The 22,855-nt window shown below is 35.7% G+C and overlaps 1 protein-coding gene across 2 annotated transcripts in view; it reads right to left on the bottom strand.

Annotated features, from left to right (window-relative positions):
* Window positions 1-671: 671 nt before the first annotated feature.
* The window catches only part of LOC149835622 (Protein kinase superfamily protein), a 49,448-nt gene continuing 27,264 nt past the window's right edge, over window positions 672-22,855 (bottom strand). For both annotated transcript variants that reach the window (XM_090010595.1, XM_090010594.1), the window contains exons 9-15: window positions 15,586-15,670; window positions 12,315-12,514; window positions 6,209-6,370; window positions 4,857-5,006; window positions 3,520-3,780; window positions 1,857-2,138; window positions 672-939 (exon numbers count right to left, since the gene is read on the bottom strand). In XM_090010595.1, coding sequence (XP_089866721.1) covers window positions 688-939; window positions 1,857-2,138; window positions 3,520-3,780; window positions 4,857-5,006; window positions 6,209-6,370; window positions 12,315-12,514; window positions 15,586-15,670 — 1,392 coding nt within the window. In that variant the 3' untranslated portion in view covers window positions 672-687. The remainder of the gene's footprint in view (window positions 940-1,856; window positions 2,139-3,519; window positions 3,781-4,856; window positions 5,007-6,208; window positions 6,371-12,314; window positions 12,515-15,585; window positions 15,671-22,855) is intronic.

The following is a 22,855-nucleotide window of genomic DNA, read 5'->3' as shown; positions in this document are numbered from 1 at the left end:
AAAGTGTTCTAAAACAGACAGGCATCGATGAATTTGGATAAACTAGAGATTTCCTCAAATTGCTAAGTATTTTGAGAAGTATGCCATTTTTGCAAAGACAGTACGGTAATTTTCCGATTGACCAAACCATTTCGCCCTTTCTAAGAATCGTGGTGGTGCAGAAGTTATTACGTGTGGACCTTTTTAATCTTTAATCAATCAAAAATATTTTTTGATGTTTTAGTATATAAAAAATGTTAAAATATTACAAAAATTACAAAAACCAATTAAAGCAATATAACAATCACCGTATGTTTTCAGTCGCACAATAACATGTTTCCCTGGACACGGACTATAAATTGGCATATCGTTGCGTCAGTTCCCATTTTATTAGACGCCCCTGGCGAGACACTGCCATAGCTTACGGTGGCTAAGAAGAGTCTGTCTCTAATGTTGATCGTCCTCGTTTCTTCTTCCTCGTTTTAGTGGTCTGCCTTCTCTCGACATGAACACGAATAGGAATCCACCATCATTCATCTCACACTACAAAAGAACCCCCCCCCCCCCCCCCAAATGATTTCAGGCAAGCCAAAGATCATGTATTCTTGTAGTGATTCTAGAGTAGAATAAATAAGTCCTTCCCCAAACATAGGATCATGACTTTTAACCGCCCACCCCCCGTAACAAAACAATTTTAAAAAATGAATTTTATTCATATACTTCAGATCTGCACTGTAAATGACATTTGTGAAGCAACCTAGATATACAGAACCAAAAACTTTCTGGTATCTTCCGGGATGAAAATGTAGACAGCGCAGAAAGGATATCAATACCAAATTGATGAGCCTCTGGTTTGAGGACCGTGCGTATCAACATTGGCATCCAAACTTCAGGCGCCATGCTGACTGCTTTATGAAAAGAACGAAGGCCACCAACCAACCTTAGAATCGTTGCATTCCTCTGATGTCCATAAAACACGAGTTAGCATATTAAAACTAAGGGAGAGAGAGAGAGAGAGGAACTTTTCTGAATGCTTCCATCTCTAAGTATAACTTAAGCTAGTACCATGGGGGGGCTCCACTTGTTTGGTAGGAGCTGTTAGTTCACGTCACCATGTGTTGGGACGTTGCAAGTTCAAAACCCAATGGTATGCTGTGTAACTGGTGGGGGTCTGCCTAACCCCAGCTTGCCTATCAAAAAAAAAAAAAGTTGAGCTAGTACCATAGGAACGTCCAACAAGCTTAAAGCTAGACTCTAGAACTTGAAGGCACCTAGAACTTGCTTCATCCAGTGAAGTTACAGTGACCCAACATGCCTCAGCCTGTTGGTGTCAAGTCAAACAGTCAATCAACAACAATCTTAGTTAACTCGAAACAAGTTAACCAAGAGCACAAAAAACATTGGCCAATTTAGCTCTTCAGGCTGCACTTCAAAAGCCTAGAATGTAGCTAAGCTGAGGAAACTGTCAAAATTCAGCCAGGTGAAGTCAACTTACTGTATACTCAAACTACATCCAGCCCGTTCTAAGTTAGTCATCAACTAGACCTAGTATTACTTCATCCATCCAAGTATCAATTTTGTTAAGGGTTAACTGGAAAATCTAGAAAGAATAGGATCCATCATTAGATAGTGCATGGTGGACCAAGTTTGTGTCAACATGAAGCTGTGTGACCTTGAAAAAATGGAAATGTAGAGGTCTGACCAACCTCTTTTGGCCCTAGTAACATGCAGCAAGGGTGAACAATATAGACTTAAATTTGTCCAACTGGAAACTGAAAACTTAAAAGACAACCAATAACTCGATCACTGGACAAATCTATACCACTACTATAGAGAGAAAAACAGAGTCTTGAGGAAATTCAGTTTGGAACACATACCTCTGCGGATTCTGGCCTTGACTTCTCCTTTTCTCCACCTTCTGAATAAAGAAACGAGAAGACTTCATCAAAGAAAGCATCCGCTGTTTTGACAATGTCCTGAACTAGAAAAACCCGCACCCTGAGGCCCTTCTCTGAGAAAATGAAATTAAACAAGTCTTCTGTTGCAGAAACAACAGCACGCATGTCAAAAGACTTCCATTCTTCAGCAGCTGAAGCACCGCTGTCAGATGCATTCTGATCTCCCACTTTTGGTTCAGATGCTTCAGAAATCGCCATCACCTACAATAAAGATGCACATTTTGTAATAAATTTTTAGGATACAGGAAAAGATTTCACAGAATGGACCAATGCAATGGTTAAATGGTAAAAATAGCTCCATCTTAGTCGAGGTGCATCTACTTCAGGTCCCACAAGGAATATCCAGCATGATTAAAAAGGAAAAAGAAAATGGGAAGGAAAAGAGTTCAATAATGGAAACTTATGTATTGATGTAGTTCAAGAAAATACTTGCAAACAATGTTACACCACTAAGTGACTCTATTGGGCCTTAAAGTTCAGCTAAATGTAACCTTAATCTTAATATACCTCATCTAAAGCCTATCTTTTAAGGCTGCAAGATGAAAACAACATACACTTTGCCACACTGTTCAAATACTCTTTAACATTTAATGTGGCAACATTATAAGAAATAAAACACTAAAAAACTTCGCATGGATAGTTTGTGAGCATAACAAACATCTTTTTGAACTTAAGCAACAGTAAATACAAAGAAGAGTTAGCTTTCTTGTCACACTCGATTAAAAGGTGGTCATTTTTTGAAAAGTATACAAGGAACAAAAGGAGCAACAAGATAAAGATATCAGGGATAAATTTGATATCTTTATGCATGTACAAAACCAATAATCTAAAAAGGAGTACATTCTAGCCTGGTAACATCCAAATATAACCTATATGATCAAAGAACATATACGACAAGGTTACTATTACTATGTTACCACAGAGGTGGTATCCCATGTGGTAAGCAGGGTCCTGTGTCAAGCTGAAGACCCAGGATCGAACCCCACTGTCACATGGGGCTGCTGCTGCTTTTACATGGTTGGGGCATGTAAGGCTGGGTGGTCGTGTCCCCAACCTGGAGTTTTACCTTGTAGGGAAGCGGGCCCGTTAGTGACCCGGTTCTCGGTGAGGGTTCCTTCGTCATAAAAAAAAACATGTAACACTATGTTAACATAACAGCACGATTTTTATCATGTCACTTTCCAAGACGCAATCTCTGATAGTGAACAATTCCTAAATGCTTCATATTACTCGCCCAAGAAAAAATAATACTTCAAAAGAGATTACTATACCATTTTTTTTTTAAAGGATGGAAAAGGTCTGGAAATGCCCACAATTTAACATGAGATTCTATATCACTAGAGATAGCAAACCAAAACTCTCATTGCTTTTGTTTGTTCACATCACCATCTGTGGTGGCCCTTTGGTTCTCAATTGATAACTGCCATAGAATAGAACAATGGACTGGGCCACTGTCTTGTTCCGCTTTTCAGGAATGCAAAAGCTAATGCATATTCAATAATATCCTCCAAAGAAACAAGATAGAGCATAAAATGTTAACTACAAAGACATGAAGTTCAAACAAAAGAGGAAGATAGCCAACCAGGCGTTCCAGCCGATTCCAGCGGATAGAGCCATTGTTGCGGATAAGAAGCTCCCTTAGTATTTTCCGCATATCATGGCTTGGATCTGCAAGAAGTCTCCCTATGACGTAAGGATATGCACTCTCTACAACCTTGAAATCAGGATCCAATAGTTTTGCAGTCCCTTCTAGAGATCCCAATGCTCTGATCACTAGTGCATAGTCTGGTGGCAAAGAGAAGTTGAACTCATACATAATATCATACAATTGATTCATTATACCCTGAGATACATGCAGACTATCAGTTGAGCAATTTTATACAATAGCAAAGCACCAAAAGCTTGCATAGTTACTATAGTAATGGACAATGAAGCAAGTGACTAAAGCAGCCATAAATCATGACACTAACACATCGTATCCTCATCTAAAGGACATAGAAATCATTACTGCCTTCTATATTGGTTCATTCCAGCCTTACCCTGAGCAACATTATTTTGCTTGTTTTGGCAGATATTCTCCAGATGAGACGAACAACTTGAAGACTTAATCATATGGTGGTTGTGATTGATCTTTCAGAGATTCAGCATCCGCATATAGCAGAGATTCAGACAAAATGACTAATCAAGTTTTGTCAGCATTGTCAGGCACCCCATTATGAGGAACCTGCAGGCTATTGAGCTGCTAAGAGAGGGGAGTGCCTTCTTTTTTTATAATACGTCGGAGGGCCCTCCCTCTCCTGCCCTCTTCGATATGGTACTATTCATATTTGAAAACTTGAAACTTGAAAGTGAATTTCACAACATTTTCTTAGTCGCCTCCCATATGTTGTATTTTATTGTCTATTACTCCGCCGAAACCAACATCTCTCTCTCTCACAAAATATTTATACATACATATTTATGTTTTTTTTTAACTTGCCGAGATTTTTCCGAGAAAAACTCGCTTGTCGAAAATATCCCGAGATATTCCTTTGCTGAGAATATCCCGAGAACGAGATGTGTGACTATGACTGCAATCATATTGAATTTATGACATTTCAGGACTTGAAATCTCCACTATTATTGCTTTTTAAATTCCATATAGCCAATCTAGATTTTGCTACAGACACATCCAGTAAACGTGTGTAGCCTAGATGACCACCTGCTTCACAAATTGCTTCAGAGTTATTAAGCTCAGACTATGTTCCATAAGACAATATCTAACTTTTCATTGTCTCTATTCTTCCAATTTCAAAGTTGAGCACATGTAACTGAATTGGCTATTTTCACAGTTTTTCCATTTTAAATTCATTGATCATTCTCAACAGGGTCTCACCATTCAAGTTAGGCTATGAAACGAAACAGAAACTAAATGTCCACCTGAAAATCTTGTGACTGTCTTGTTCCATCACCAAAGGATGACTGCAGAGCATCTGCAACAGATTGGATGTCTGTCCCTTCAGGAATGAACCCCAAAGAAAGATAGTCATTTGCCAAGCCTAAGGAATCGTGGTTAACAAAGTGAACAAGCTGCAAAATGCAAATGACATACAATGAACATGAAGAGCAACTCACATATGAAAGAGAATAAGATGCAGAAACACTGTAGAAGTTTGGTCACTTTGACAATAATTGGAAAGAAACTAAAAAAAAATACATGAAAAAGAAACACACAGAACTATGTCCCTTACACAACACATGAACATGGGAACATTTAGAGATTAAATAATAAACGCCATTTCAGATCATTGTTCACGTATTTAATACATGGAATAACATCTTAAATGAATACAACAAATGCTAACCATGTCCAGAGAAAAATAACCTCGTGTTACAAAAAATACTTTAGGAAGGGCAAATGAGAGAACAACATCAACCAACTTGAGACTCTGATAGTTAAGCAAAACCAATTGCAATAGACACAAACGAAGCCAAGCCCCACTGCTTCTTCGACACCACCGAAAATAAGAGCTCAAGAGAAACAGACAAAGCAGGACTACCAGAAAACTATGCTATTAAAAGTGTTAGGCATTGGGCCTCACCTAGTGGCTCGCCCCACAAGGTGTTCTCTAGAATTGCAAGCCACAAAAAAAAACATAAATGGTAAAATAAATGTAGAATCAACCTATACAAAAATTTTTAAAAAATATATGATGAATAATAACTATGTTTCAACATATACAGAACAAAGCACAATTGGTAGTTGAGAATCTATAGTATGTAGTATACACGTAAATAAGTTATTAGTGCCAAAAGCAAAAAAAACAAGCCAACTATTAATGAAGCACTAGCAACTAAGAATTTGATCCATACATGAGCAATGGGTATAACATAAGGTACTTACTAATTAAATGCCGTAGTACTGAAACTACAAAATACAACAGCATAAAGTCATAGCACTTAGTTAATTCAAAAGGAATAAAAATTTTACGAATATCCAAAAGTTTAGTCCAAATAGTGACAACACATGCAAAGAGCTATCAACAATGGGAACTCAGAAGAAAAAATTGTTAAAGGTTATTGTAAATTGCCTAGTTTTGTTCCTAAAGCTTAAGTTTTGAAAAGAACCAAAAAGATGTGTTTCTAAATCTCTTGATTCTGGGTTTGTTATAAATGAGGGTGAAAACTTTTGTTTATCTTTAAATTGAAAAGAATATGAAACAATTACTGTAAGTAGAACATACAGAATTAAGTGTAATATTTCCGGAGAAGAATAAAGGTATAAAGCTAACCACTTGAATAAGTCCTACACGGTAATGTCGAGGAAGATCTCCCATCATACCAAAGTCAAAGTATGCCAGAGATCCATCACTTGTTGCAACAAGATTGCCAGGATGAGGATCGGCATGAAAGAAGCCATCTTCAAGCATCTGCCTCAAAGAACAGTAAAGTCCCTGCAAAATGCAGAACAGAAAATATAAATTCAGATGAATCTGAAGAAAAAGTGCCATGTGTTTGGCTCAGAAATAGTTTAGTGAAGCCAATGAGTTTAGTATGGAGCAATGACTGAAAAGAACAGTTTAGGGGTTAAAAGCATGAATATATGAGCAACTGATGGTCCAGTACCTTTATTACTAGAAGTTAAGGACTTTTACTGTAAGGATGTACTCTCATAAACATTTGGACGGAGGACAGCTTAAAGATAAGGTCAGTTAGTTCCAATGTCAGAAAAAATAAAACCAAATGATGCTGCGCTCTTTATAAGATCCACTAGTAAACATGTTAGGTCTAATGCTTTGTGGTTTTTCACGATAATAGCACCATGATGGCTCTGTATGCTCATTGTTTAGTCCACTTAGAATAAGTTATTCATCCACCACTGTTCTTAATCTGAGCAAAATTAACCAATTTTTATATTTTTACTTGCCAAGCTATCAATTCAATATACAAAACAATATGTGCATTTTTTATGCTCATGTTAAATTACTTACCACAATCTTTTCATTTATCTAAAGATTCTGTTACCAGAAAATGAAAAAAAAATGAAAAATATAAGAATACATAAACGCAGTTGTTGCAAGAGACACATTTTTATCCTTCTTGAGATTGCCTGTTCGGAGGGTAGTTTGACTTGTGAATATGTAATATCAGAATCTATGTTGCATAGACTCGGCTAAGCACCCCTCACACCTGCACCGGCGCGATGCGACGTGGGACTCGCCGCACCGGGTGCGGTCAAACTTTTTGGGTGCGCGGTCAACCTCACCCAAACCCAAAACTAGACTCAGTCAGTGTTGACCGAGTCTAATTTCAGACTTTCAAGTTAAAAAGAAAAAAGAAAAGAAAAAAGGACAAAGAAAAGAGGGGCAAGGGGTCAGCCCCTCCTCCATAACTCCATTGCACCTTCAAGTATGTACCTCTCTCCTCCTACATCCCTTTTAGCGATCCCCACCTTAAACTCTCTCTCTCTCTCCACCATTTCTTCCTCCTCTCCTGCTCCCTTTAGCTTCTCTTTTTCCGCCCCCTCCTCCATCTCCTCCTTTGTTGCGTACACATCCAGGCTTTCTCTCTCTCTCCCCTTTTCCTCTTTTTCTTATTTTTTATAGTTTTACAAGACCTGGTGCAAGCAAGCAGCCAGGTGTTAACTGGGTCAGGCTCAGCTCTGATTGACCTGGATCTGTTTAGACCAATGTCTGATTCAGACTTGGGTCAAAGCAACCCAAATCTGAATTAGACCCAGGGTCGGCTGGCATCTTTGATATTTGAGGCTACTACCTAGGGCCTCAAATGAAAAAAATATATAACGAGGGCCTCCAATGAAACATGGCACATGCATGTGCCTCAGGATGAGGGCCTCCAATGAAAAAAAATATGGAGAAATATGGGCCTCCAAAGAAATATGCCTAGGGCCTCAACTTCTCTTGTGCCGCCCTTAATTGGACTTGGACCTATTCTGACCCAAGTCAGACTCAGTCTTGCGTCAAAGCAGACCTAGGTCTGAATTGGACTTGCATCTGTTGACTCAGTCAGATTCAGACATGGGTCAAAGTAAACCCAGGTTTGAATCTATCTGGGTATACAAAGCCAGGTCTGTCCGAGGCTATGTCACATGGACTCGGCTAGGGGGACGACACACCTGCGTCGACACGCCCCGACACGGGTGCGGCTTCGAACACGGGGCGGACACGGTCAACCAAGTGTCAGACTCGGTCAACGCACCGGGGCCAAGTCCGTCCACATTTTGGACTCGGTCAACTTTGACTGAGTCTATTTTTGTCCATTTTTTAGGGCAATATATATATAGTTGAGTCTTATTATTGTTATATATATATAGTCGTGTCCCCTAATGGGCACAACTTTGACCGAGTCTTATTATTGTTATATATATATATATATAGCCGAGTCCCCGTGTCCAAAATTTTTGAAATTGCAGCACACCCGTGTCTCACTCGCACCCATGTGACATAGGTCCGAGGTTTTATATATATATATATATATATACACACACACACACACACACTCCCACACCCCCGCACCCAAGTTTTTTTAAAGTGTCATATCGCCGCACCCGCACCATGTGACATAGATCAGAATATGTGAGGACCTTTTATTGTAATTTTGTATCTATTACTAATCAACATAGTGAATGAGAAGGGTTGACCTTGTTAATATGTACATATAAGTATATATAGCTATATATACTATATATACTATATATACCTATATATTTGTGTATGTATATATATATACATATCAATATGTATATATATATATATATATATATTATATTGTTTGTACATTGTTGTAATATGTTATACCCATTACAAGTATTTTAGTCTTTTTAGTCACTGTAATAGGTTGTGCCCATTAGGGGCACATTTGTCTTTTCTATCTATTTTTCTTTTCCCTTTTGACTAAGGGCTATTTGGTCATTGACCAAATAGAGCTGTTGGGAGCTCCCAACTGCTTTATTTCTAGCCATTGGGTTGCTCCCAACGGCTCTATTGAGCCTATGTTGTGTATAAAAGGGGAACTCCCCCTTCTCTAGTTATGCTTGTCTCAAGCATTTATATAAAATCCATTTTATATTTTTATGCACTCTCTCTTTCCCTTTAGTGGCTTTGTGCTTGTGCTCTTGTATTGACCCATAAGTGGTCCTTGGTTGTATGCACTCTCATGTGTTTTGTAAGCCCATAAGAGGCATCTACTTGTGTTTTTATATTTCATTATAGACTTAACTAGGCCTTATTATTCTCCATTCTCTTTTTCTTCTTCCTCTTGTTCTCATGTTCTCTTCTTCTATTCTTTATTTCATTTAATTTTTTTCAGATGTCTAAAGAGTACCTCAAAGATACAAGGACCTATTGGCTGAACACTGTCACATGGATACAGATGTGGAAACAGGACACAATGCGGAGACACTTGGTACTATACACTAATTTTAAAAATTAGGACGTGGGGACATGGCCGTACACAGATAGATGTATGTATACGTGTGTGAGTGTATGTATAAAACAATTCTAAATCACTATAATTAGGAACATCAATAACAAAACCAAGTTGAAATTGACATGTAATGTAATTGATGACAAATTTTTTTAAAAAAAAGAACTCAAGTGGATACAAAATAAATAAACAAGATCTTAAAAGGAAATAGATAAAGTTAACAACACAATATTGACCGTGTGAGAAACTGCTTTGACTATATCCATGAAGTGTCATGTCGTGTTTGTGAAGTGTACGAGTGTCATGTCGTGTCAATATGGGATATGCATGCTAAGTGAAGGGTCTGTGTGACATGTGATGAACACAGTAGCCAAGCTATTTGGAGCTCTGGGATCAAGAATCAGCCACAAACCACCCGCCAGCTAATGGCAGCAATGTATCTTATGCCTGGCGTAAAGTAAGGTTGGTTTCGTGTGGGTCCTATACCCTGGTGTTTTTAGATGATTTGTGAAGCAAGTTGCATCTCGTTTGGACAGCATATGACCGATTTTTTGAAGGAATTTCCTGCTGCTGGGGCTAAAGTTTTCTAGGGTGAAATTATTGGTCAGCATAGGGATGGCCTCGTAATTAGAATGTATGAGGAACAGATGGAGGTGAAGAAGATTCAACAAATTGGAGAAGATACCTCGAGATTTTACCATATTAGGGCTAGTGGCAGCCCCAAAATGAAGATAATCAGTAATGGGTTGTAAGAAGAAACTCCTAGACTGGTAGCATGAGTGTTTGAAGTCTTTGAACTTTGAAGTATTACATGTGAAGATTCAACCAGTTTTGTAACCCTCTAAGAGTCACTCTTTTTCCTCCTTTTTTCCATCCTTGCCTCTTTTTTCCTTTTTCTACAATTTTGATGGCACAACACACTATCAAGATGACAACCTGCATCTTGCAATGATGCCAGCAAGGGCACAATGAGTCTTGCCTTATGGCCTATATGGTAGTGTTGTCATAAAACTGGATGAAATACAGCTGAAACATATTTTAGTGAAAAGGCTTGATGAAAACAGGTGAAAAGGATTTTAGGGCTTTAATGAAAGTTTGGGTGTGGGGAAACATGTGAAACTATTGAATTACAGCAAGTCTGATGCTAAACAGCATAAACTAGGGTAAGAAAAGGAATTCTAAATTTTAACAAAGATGATAAGGACAATGTAGGAGATGAAAAGAATAGGAAAACAAGGCACTTAACAAGGGCATGTTTGCTTTGGTCACAGGTGGGAATGAACAATCACAGCTGAGAAAGTAGAAGCTGTGATTGTTGGTCACAAGGTCAATCTTGTGACCAGTAGCCAACTAACTATAAATATAACCATACACTACAAACCTAACATATAAATAATGGATCGAAACAATCACCCCGTGGTTGGTTTGAAGTTTGGTAGGGTTGCTATAGAGTTTGGGTTCAAATGAAAACATTGACGGTTGACCATATCCTCTCTGAGGCAAGGCTGTCACCATCCTTATTTTTTATGTGGGCGACATAGTGGTAATAAGTGATGATGAGGTAGAGATCACAAAGTTGAAGTACTACTTGGATATTTGATATCAAGAATTTTGAACTATTAACGTATTTCCTTGGAATTGAAATGTTGAAGTCACACAAGAGAACAGTGATCCCCCAAAGGAAATATGCAATTAGGCCTTTTGAATGAAACTGGCATGGTAGGGTGCAAACATATAGACACCCTTATGGAGCAAACTTACGAACTTTGTCAAGGTAATGGAGAATCCTATGAGAAAATTAACTTATCTCACTATCACAAGGCCGGACATTTGTCTATGCTGCAAGTGTGTTGAGTCAATACATGTTTTCTCCATAAGTCACCTTCATAAGCAAGCCACATTTAAGGTGTGGAGGTATTTGAAGAAGAATTATGGGAAAAGAATCCTCTACAAGAACAACCATTGTATTGTGAAGGTACACATTGATGTGGATTGAGCAGGATCCTTAGGTGAAAGAAAATCTACGTCTGGCTAGTGTCTTTGTGGGTGGAAGCCTTGACTCTTGGTGTCTAGGTCAAGTGAAAAGACTGATATAGAGCCATGACTCTTGATGCCAGTGAAGAAATTTGGATAAATTCAAATCCTAACTGAGATGGGTATTGAGGTAACTTTACCCATGACACTTCATCGCAATAACAAATCTACTATACACATTGTCAAAAATATAGGTTATCACCAAAGGACAACACATATTAATTAGACTTGCCATTTTAACCGAGAAAAGATCTAAAAAGAATATTCATGATTCCACACTAGCCAGCATCATTTTGAAGGCAGTCAACAAATTGAGGCATATGGGACTCTTAACAAGTTAGGAATGACATGTTTTTCTCACTCCCAATGCATATTAATATAGGCTTGCCATTTAACCGAGAAAAGATCTAAAAAGAATATTCATGATTCCGCACGTGACGACAATATCAACTAGCCAACATCATTTTGAAGGCAGTCAACAAATTGAGGCATATGGAACTCTTAACAAGTTAGGATTAACATATTTTTCTCACTCCAAATGTGAGAGTGAGTGTTGAAAGTGGGATACTTTTGTCTTTCTTGAGCTGATTGTTTTGAGGATGGTTTGACTTTGTTGTGCACACATAATACGGGAATATGTAAGGGTCTCTTTGGCCATCTTGTACCTATTAATAATCAACATAGTAAATAAGAAGAGGTCGCAGATAACCTGACCCAATTCTTCTCCTCCTACTTTTTTTTCTCTTCTATTCTTTCTTTCCATTTATTTTCTTATAGGTGCCTAAACAATACCTCAAAGATGTGAATTCTTGTTGAGTGAGCAATAATATATTCATATGTCAGGTCTGTTATCACAAAGTGAAAAAGTCAAACATAAAATGATAAATTGAAAATGTGAAACCATTAAGTTAAAAATACCTGATTAATTAATAGCTTCCGGTTCAAACAGGCTTTTTCCAGACGATCAGAGTCTATCAGCTTAATTCCATCTATCCACTCCATTGTAAGGACAGCTTTGCGAGTAAACTCCCAATATATTCTTGGAACCCTGATACAGTTTGTCATTTTTTCTCCAAAAGCATCTGCCATGGGCGCCCTGTGAACATTCTGACGATTTTCTGTGAATCAGAAATGATTAATATAATAAGTTAAATTAACTCAAATGAAAAATGAATTGGACTTCAAATTCTGTTAGCACTTCAAAAGTTCATGGAATAATCAGACTTGTTGGGAAAGGTGAGAATCTGCTTAATGCTTAACAGGATAAAAGATGGCAACCGTAAGGAATATTTGTTTCCAACACCAATATGTCATGATGACAACTAAAATGAAAATGTCTAGATGGGATCAGCCACAAGATAGACTACATGCTCATCACAAAATAAATTGTGGGAAGTACCAATCATAATCTACTCAATATGCAGACAGGTTCAAACTTCAAAGACATCTGGTGATCTTCAGCAGAAAAAATGCAAAGAAAAGGTGGCATGAGATTAGTCTTATAGCAAAATCAAGAATTGGTGTAAACAATGCAAATCATTTTCTCCTAAGTCCTAAAGCCTAGTCTTTTGAGCTTTATCCCACTCATGAAACACTTGAAAGTATTTCAACTTACTGAACTGCTTCTCCAATTGCTTATAAACCAAATTAAGCATTAGAGAAAATCATATAAACTTTCCATATACAAGCTAGAAGAAAATAAAAGTTTTATTTTTTTCAAGCTTCACGATACACCTGATGACAGAAGTTGACTACATTGTGTACCCATATTTGGTTTCTTTCTTTTACAACTGCCACGAAATTATCCATTTTTTCACTGCACGCAAGCATATGAGACAATCAGCATGATGGAAAGACAACAAACACAATGTAGCAGTTCGTCATGGAGCTGTTATCCACAGTCAGGTCCTCATGAACACTAGCACATCTTTTTTATTTTTACCTTTATAACCGGTAGAATAGATAGATATGCATTAAGCAAGAGAAGTAGAGCTTGATGCAGTTGCAGTCAAAGCAGAAGCTATTGACTTTCTCACTTCCATTATTATTTGCATTCAGTGAGATCACAAACAAAGGCACTCCTTTCAAGTTTGTTTAAAATAACATACACACACTGAACTAATGCACTCCTTTTATGCTGTGTTTCCTATGCAGTACCTAGTTTACATGAATAACTTGGTGCTGACTACTGTTAATGAACTTTGGAGAAATATCATCATAATTTGCAAGAGATGTATTTTAATGATGTTTCCATATCTTATCATGACATTTTGCCTGTCTCTCATAGTTTCTTTTCTTAAAAAAGATAAAAAACCCAAACTACCACAACTGGGAAAATATTATAAAGTAACACAAATGCACTAATATCACGATGTTATTGAATCATTCTCAGAATTTTTCTTAGTTTTAAATTTATTATTATTATTATTTTATAAATTCTGAGATTTTCCTGCTAAAACCACTTTTTAATTAACCGAAGGACAACCCTCATTGGCACGGGTGACTATCCAACACACAAACACAGCAGGAATGCATGTGCACGTGCATACGCACACATGGATTAAACACCATGCGTGCATAGGGCACAATTGTATAAATTCATAGCCGGACACTTAGACACATGCATTCTGGTTATTTAATCAATTTCAGCTCCCTTCAACAGACAACCATAATCAACACAACCTAGTCTAATATAAGTTACTTCTGTTTAGATTGATCAGAGAGAGAGGAAGAAATTAGAGATGCGGCCTCTGGTCACTTGGCTGTGGATCTACCTGGAACATGCACAGCAGTCAATCATCAATTTTATTTTCTTTGCCTAGCCCAATGTGTTAAGTTCATACATTATGCTCTTGTGGTTAAGCCGGGTTACAACAAGAAGTCCACCTTACAAGGATTAAAGAATCTTGCGCACCTGACTATTTTTACACTTATAGAGCTATCCCCTTGGTTCTCAAATTGAAACTCTTGCTCAAGTGCATATCCATGAGCACAAAGAGATTACAAGGCATACAAAGTAATTTCAAGCATCTTTGGTCATAAAGTATTTTGCAAGATGCACTGCAAGATTAATCTTTCAGAATTTCGTTAAAACATGCAAGATCTCCACAGATCATCATCCCAATCCTCATACTTGGCTTAAAAGGGGTCTCCATCTACGTTATCACCATGAGAAACTGGAAACCTGCTTTATGTGCTGCTTACTTTGTGGAATTATTGCTGATGATTCTCAACAAAGTATGGTTCAAAACAAGTTCCTTTTAACATTCAGCCATCTACTAAATATATGGATCCAAACCTGCTTGTCTGCCAAAGAAGATACAAAAGTTGAAAAATCATAGAAAGGAAAAAACAGATTTGTCTTAAGGGAGAACTCAAGAAGAAATACTGGACCAACAGATGGTTATGATTATAAAGAAGCAGGTTAAAGAGTGATATTGCTGCAATCTCACTGAAATGAGAAGGTTAAAAAACAGAGGTGGAGTTTAAATAGATAAAATAAGTAAAAGCCCACAACTGGAGAGAAATTGCTCAAGCAAAACTTAAAATAATAATAATAATAAATCCATATGGATAACCTAAAAAATGGATACACATCTTAGAATAGAGACTTTAAGAGAAACAAGCTAGGGAATGATAACTATGGTTAAGAGAAAAAAATCTGAGTGAAAAATGGAGTAGAGCTGGAAATTTTGTGAATGAGGAAACTAATTACTCACACACCCCAAAGACAGCAGATATATCACGTCAATGCTATCAGACAAGAGAATGAACTACTTCAGAAAGATGCAGCAGAAGAAAACCAGCCTCTTTGGATATATTTTTTTTCTTCTTTTTTCTTTGAGAAGTTTAAGTTTTTTCCCTCTTTGTGGGTAGATATATGCTGACTCAGAAACAAGAATTGCAGAATTAAAGCAAATATCCTCTCTATGTCATCTGTGCAGTGTCAGGAGGCAGTCAATTAATAATCAAAATTTTACACAAACAAGCTGTAAGGTCTATTAAGGATAATATACAAGAGCAGGTTAAAACTGTATGTCTAGCTTTCAAGTTAAAGTTATAAAATAAATATTTTATGAATCTGACTTAGAGGCTGGCTCCATGCAAAAGCGTGCTTAAAAGCAGGGGAAGAAGCCTATTGATCAATAAAGATCAAAGGATGCATCAGATAGAAAGTTAAAGGAATTACTCGGATAAGAAGCATAAAGAGCAGCAAACCGGTCAGCATTTTGTGCCTCGAGGATGTAATCAATCTCTGCAAACATATGCCTCACCTGTTCCGGCAGGAAAAACTAAATCATAAGAATAAACTGCCTCTATGTTCACGCTAAAATCAAAATTATGAGCAAAAATTTAATTTAGAAAATGGCTTCACATAGCACCAAATATTTGTAAAAGAATGGCAGATTATCGTTCCTGCATTGGAGGTGATCATATATGCATAGAAACTAAGTCTTTTTTTAGTAGATATGCATAGAAGCTAAGTCAATAGTTAAATATTTATCATTTTTTTTTTCTTTTAAAAATTTTAAGATTCACCATGCAGCAAGAACAAAAGTACATGTAAAGAAATAATAATGTTATTGAACATAATTGATCAATGATAAGAATGGCTAGAGAAGGAACCTCTTGGAACGCTAACAAACTAACATCAGTTAATTATTCTTAAGATAGAAAGGAGTAGTACTCCCTAAGTTGCATATAGGGAGGGTGTCACAATGAAATCAAAACATTTATTTTATCAGGACAATGAATAAACTTACGCGGGTGCGACACTTGGACACAGCTTCCTTTGTTAGGTGAGGTCAACCACATTGAGGTCCATTTCTATCCAAAAGTAGATTCAGTTAACCTTAATCAAGTTTATTTTTATCTATATTATATATATAAATACATAAATGCACACAAATATGTGTAGTGTTAACTTAAAACTGTTAAAAAAAATTATATATATATATATATATATATATATATATATATATACACTCCCCGCACCCCCGCACCCAAGTTTTTTTAAAGTGCCGCATGACCACATCTGTACCCGCACCTATGTGACATAGATCAAATGCATTATTTTCAACACTTAGAGCTCTTTTTGGAGTGCATTGAGACCCGCGTTATTTCATGACATGGTATCAGAGCTTGGCATCTTGGTCTTGGTATCTTGTTCATGTTTGGTCTTCTAAAGAAAACTCTAAATTGGTATATGACTTGGACTCGATGATCTCACATTCCAGTATGTGTTTTATATTTGGTGAAGCATCTATGGTAAAATGTCAAAAATTGATTTTGTTGGTATTTTATATTGAAAAATTGGACGTGTTTTTAAAATTAATTGAAATTAAATCTTTCTTTTAAATCTCCTTTTAAATATATTATTGTTTTGTTGGCTCTTGTGTGAGCATGTTGATTCGAAGTATATTTTGAGTATGCTAGTACTTTTGTTTTATCAAAGCATGTTAAAAATTATGTACTAAGTAAATATGTGATTTCTTAAGGATTTTAAAATTCTAATTACATGTTCTTCATGTTTCTTGCACTTTGATGAATGAATAAAATATTTTTGTAATTGAACCTACTTGTATGCCCTTTTGTGGGCTTTGTTGGTGTGCCCTTCGACACTTGTTGTATTTGTCCATTTAGAGCTTTGGTGGACACTTTTGTTCTTGATTAAAGGCTCTTGATTTGTTGCATACTTGTTATTTATAAATTAATTTATTGTACCCTTTTTAGTATGTAGTCTTAGTGGTTTTCATCTATGTCACATGAGTGCAAGTGCAAGTGCGAGTGTGGGTGCGAGGGTGCTGCACTTTCAAAAAACTTGGGTGTGGGGGTGGGGGGTGCGGCAAAAATATATAAATAAATAAATATATATATAAAGTTCAAAAGTTGGACATAAATGACCTTGGGTGCGGTCAACGCACCCAGGGTCAGGTTGACCGCACTGAGTGTTGCACCTGCACGCGCACCCGCGTCGCGTCCACGCGGGTGCGGCACCCAGTTTGCCGAGTTTCTGTGACATAGGTTTTCATGTATCCCTAAAGGCCTTTATGAGCATCTCTTGGCAAATACTTATATCACATATCATATGCTTCTTACATTATTCTATCATCAATAAAATATTATTTTTATTGTTGTGTTAAGCACCTTGGGTGGATTTGGTGTGTGAGCCCATCTTGTGGCTTGTGTATGTTCTTTTGATGTTTTGGTGGACTCTTGTGGCTTGTGTATGTTCTTTTGATGCTTTGGTGAAACTCTTTAAGTGTCCACTATCCACTTTGTTGATTTAGTGAACATCTTTGGGAAACCTTGTTTCCCTTTGTGTTAAAACTTATTTTTGAAAAATCCTTGTTGAGTCTAGTAACTTTATGTGTTTTTGCCCATTGATGATTTATTTACTTGGATACTTGTGTCCTTTTGCAACTCTTAGTGGTTTCTTTCTTTGATATTTTATATCATGAATCTTAGAGATTTTATACTTGTTGCAAAATTTCTTATATGACATATGTGAGTTCGTGATTAAAGAAAATTATGTATTAAACATCTATATGAAAGATCTTCATGAATCTCTACATATGTGCCTTCATTGTCTCATAGTAGACTTATGATGATTTAAATTAAGCTTCTTAAAACTATTATTCTTGTCTCTTTTTATTGAATCTTTGTGCCTTGGTGCACGTGTTCCTTGATTGGCAAATTTATGAAAGGTAATTCAAAATTTTCATCTTCTCTATATTGATTGTTTAAATTGAACATGATCCTTGTAGATTGCTTGCTTGTTTAAATTTGTGAAAAATGATTATAATACACCATGTATTACATATAATTGATCAATTGACATATTGTTGTGCATATGATTGCACTATATTCATGCTAAGGTTTTCATCTACCTTTATTGAATTTGGTTTGAAACTTGTTTTTTCAAATCAGTTATTTGATATGAACTCACATATTTGGAAATTGATTTTCGTGAGTATTTATTGTCTTCTTATGGCATTGATTTTGTCCATCACAAAATTTTATGCATCATTTCTCTTGGCCTTCTTATCCTTGAATTAGACGTGTTTGTTGAGGTGAGTTGTATGCACATCGTTTTATGTCAGTTTAGATTGTCAACTTATAGTTTTGCTTTAATTGAAGGTTGTTTGATTTTTAGATCTACGAGTGTGTTGGATCACTCATTTGTTTTTTGTCATTGTTATTATTATGTATGCTTATAATTTTGTTTATCTACGATGGTCATATTTTTTTTAAACCATAGTGTTTCGAAAGATTGTTAAAATTGATATTCTTATTAGTAACATTAGTGTGTTTCCATTATGAGTTTTCTTACTTCAAGGGTCTTTTCCTTGTTATGCCTCTTATCTAAGTGTCATTATATGTAGACAAGAGATATTTGTTTACACCTTCGTGTGTGTTTTTAGCCCATCGTTGGCATCGTAATTATACTTTCGATCTAATCGTTGATACACTTGTTTTTTTAGTGTCGTAAACAAGAGATAGTTATTCACACCTTTGCATGTATTTTTAGCTCATTGTTGGCATTATGATTATGTTTTATTCTAGTCGCTGATAAACTTGATTTAAGTGTCATTATATGTAGACAAGAGATGTTTATGCACACATTTGTGTGTGTCTTTGGACTTTTGGTGGCATTATGTTTATACTCTTGTTCTAGTCGTTGATATACTTGATTTTTGAGGATTTGAAGTCTAGTGAGGTGATTTCTTGTGATGGTCAAACTAGTATTTTAATTTGAAAAATTCATTTATTATGATGTATAAGATTTTTTAATCTCTTTATAATTTTTCTAAACTCATTTGCTCTTTTATGAGAAATGGTTGTTAAAATATTTTCATGTATTTTGCATTATGATTTAGTTGCATGCATCATTCCATGATTGATTGTCTTGCATAAGTTTATGCTTTTCCCAAGCATATATTCAATATATTTTTGACTTGTATGTGTTGCCCTTTGTTGTCTCTTCGTGTTGTCCCACAGTGGACTTATGCTTATGTACTTTTGTGCTTGTATTTTGCATTTGTCCCTTTTGAATATGCCTTTGCACTTTGTTTTTTAATTATGCATACTTCACTACAAGCTTTTCTAAGCATTTCATTAGTAAATTTTCTTTGCCCATAGTTGTAATGACCCCAACCGACCCTCGTAAAAATAGTGATTTTTTTTTAAACAATTGCGGAAACTAACTCAAAGATCCGGGGCATCACAGATTTAATATACCAAACCACAAACCATACCGTGCATTGAATCAACTCAAGAATAATTCAAACTTTATTTATTTATAACAAATTGTCAAATAATCTAAGATATAAAATCATCTATATCAAATCGAACCATCCTGTCATAAACCAGAAACCAGAAACCAATCACAAGGCTAGCAGTCTTTAGCCAGCTAGTCATTGAGCATCCATGTCTTATAAAACAGTTTTAAGAAAATGGGTAATAACCGAAGTCCTTTGTACAAATTTTTCTAAAAATCCAAAGAGTAAAAGAAATAGCATAAACAAATTCATTCATAAATTTTAAAGGAATCACAAGTAATAACTTACCACATTTATTCTACTATTCAAGCATTCAACTAAATATCACGTGAAACCAAATAAGCATGAATGCATGAACTAATGTTGAACAATAAAATATGCATGATTCAATGTACATGCGTGAATAACTTATTAAGTTATTTATCGAAGTTGTTTTTTCATGCATATCCCTATTAAATGCACAAAAATTTAATTTTCACTTTTCCTTAAACCCGAGGGTACTCGAAACGGATACAAATTCTCAAAATTCAAGTTAAGCTTTCAGTTATAGTTTAGCACACAATTTTTATTTTATTATTGGGTTCCACACTTGTTCTTCGGCCGATATTAAGAATCAACACCATCTATCGGAACATTAGAAATCAGCATCTAATGTCGAGACATCAGGGAAATCAACATCCACTGACACCACTTTTTTGGTACACCAATAACTACAGTTGAGTCAACAACAACACCCCCCGGCAAAGTGGTTGAATCTCTCTAAAACCATGGCCGAGAGGTGAACCACCATATCGGGTCAAGGAACACAATCGCACACGAAGTTTTAGTATCATCAGGTCACCCAATGACCATGATCCAAGATTCTCACACTGTGAAAGGGATATCAAAGAAAAGATTAATTACAATGTTTGGTCTCTTTTACCATTTCAAATAAATTTTCAAGTTCATTACACAAGAACCATTTTGCAAATCAATATGCAAAACCAACAAATTTCGGTCCCTGGCCCTCACAATTTAACAGTGCAATTAACTTTGGAAAACCAATAAATTTTCATAAATAAACTTTTGCATTGCATAAATAAAATCAACAATTGGAGCAACACATGCTCCTGACCTACACGACCCGCAGTGGTTCACATCTGACCACCAACACATCTCAAAAGTGATTTATATATCTTTGCAAAATTTTAGTGAACATGCAATACACACGGTTTTCAAACATGTTCACAATGCACATTAAAAACACACAAAATGAATACACATTAATCCAAGCACATACGCATGCAAATAGATGCTTACAAAACACATCATCATGATCAATTTCATGCATAAACAATAAAACATGCATATGATCTCGGTCATGCAATCATCAATTTATTTTCAAATTTGTGTATAATATGCACAATTGCAAAATAATCAAATCAGGATCAGATTTATATATTGTTTCAAAAAGAATACATATATCAATATTAAACATGTACATGACCAATTTCAACAACTATGCAGAAATTTTTACAAGCCAACAACTGGGGCTGACCCATGTATTTACAAGGGTCGGCTAAACTGAAAATACGTATTTTCAGCACGTTGGTTGATCTATGTATATTATCATAATCATGTACATGGGTCGGCCAAACCAAAATACACAACAACCAGCCTGCTGGGTGATCCATCTACATATTCACAAACATGTACATGGGTCGGCCAGACCTGTGTACATGACAACACATGTTGATATGTGTATCTATATATGCTAAACTCAATAAAAACTGAATATAAACATAAGCACATACATGAGTACGTGTCACGACAGATCTAAACCGAAATACACATGCATGCATTCAAATTCAGAAGTCTGCAACCAAACAGGTCTTAATCAAAACGATACGAGCACGAACTCGATAGATCTGGTCCAAATCAAGGTGTATGCAAACTCGGCAGATTTGATTCGGATCTGCATGCATATACTCAACAGATCTAAACCACATCTGCCCGAGCATGAACTCGGCATATCTGAATAAAACATATTTTCATATGCATAATTTCATATGTATATGCATGCAACTTATATAGTCTGAAAAAGTAAAACCTACTAAGATGCATAATTTCATATGCATATGTATCCACACGTTAGGTTTGAACAGTAAAATATATTCAGCTGTATGCATGTCAAAAAGATTATCAGATCTGAACATATGTATATATATATGAGCAAAACGAACAAATCTGAACCATATTATATTTTCAGAGAGGCTAAAAATCATTACACATGAACTATATGCACATATTCAGATAATGATCAAGAAGGTCGACAGACTCGAATATATATATATATATATATATATATATATATATATATATATATATATATATATATATATATATATATATATATATATATATATATATATTCAGCAAGTATAGTCATTAAAAAAATTGGCATCATATATTCAGGTATATGAATATCAAAATCGACAATTTGAAACTTCATGCATAGTTTTAGATATAATTTAATAAAACTATTAAACCTAAATACATGTAACTCTTTACATGACCAGAAATCTGAACATATGTGAATCCATATATATATTCAACGGCATGAACGATAAAAATCACTAAATCTGATTATATGCATCTATATGTGTAATATTTCATATTTTTCATGATTTTTAAAATTGATAAATATGATTTTTAAATTATATATTTAACTAAATTGATAAAATCATAGAAAAATATATTACTTTATAGGTGACTTCAGTTGGGTCTAGGTGTGGCCCAGAGCCCACTAACAAGACCTAGTTGAGCTAAATATAATTTGAAAAAAAATTGTTTTTAACCTTTAAATTCAAGCAAAAATAGAGCAAAATTCAGGTTAAATTCAGGTATGAACACCGTTAGATTCGCCTCAAAATACTGATCACATTGGCGGCCTATTTTTTCAAAATCGGATTACGATTGGCCCGAAAATCGCATTTGTCAAAAATGACTGGCCTCTATTTTTAACATTTTTTCTGAATTGGCTCAAACTGGATCTGCTCCATTTGATCCAAGCTAATATGGATCTAGACCCAGTCCAAGATCCATATTGACTAGGATCTGGTTCAGGTAGGATCCATATAGATTTGGATCTTGGATCCAGATCTGGATTCGAAATTCATTCATGGCCAATTTAAAACT

This window comes from Nuphar pumila, chromosome 6, assembly GCF_984573655.1.
Source record: "Nuphar pumila chromosome 6, dmNupPumi1.hap1.1, whole genome shotgun sequence".
Classification (NCBI taxonomy): Eukaryota; Viridiplantae; Streptophyta; class Magnoliopsida; order Nymphaeales; family Nymphaeaceae; genus Nuphar; species Nuphar pumila.
Note: the sequence above shows the minus strand (reverse complement) of the source record. Positions and strands in the feature narration are given on the sequence as shown.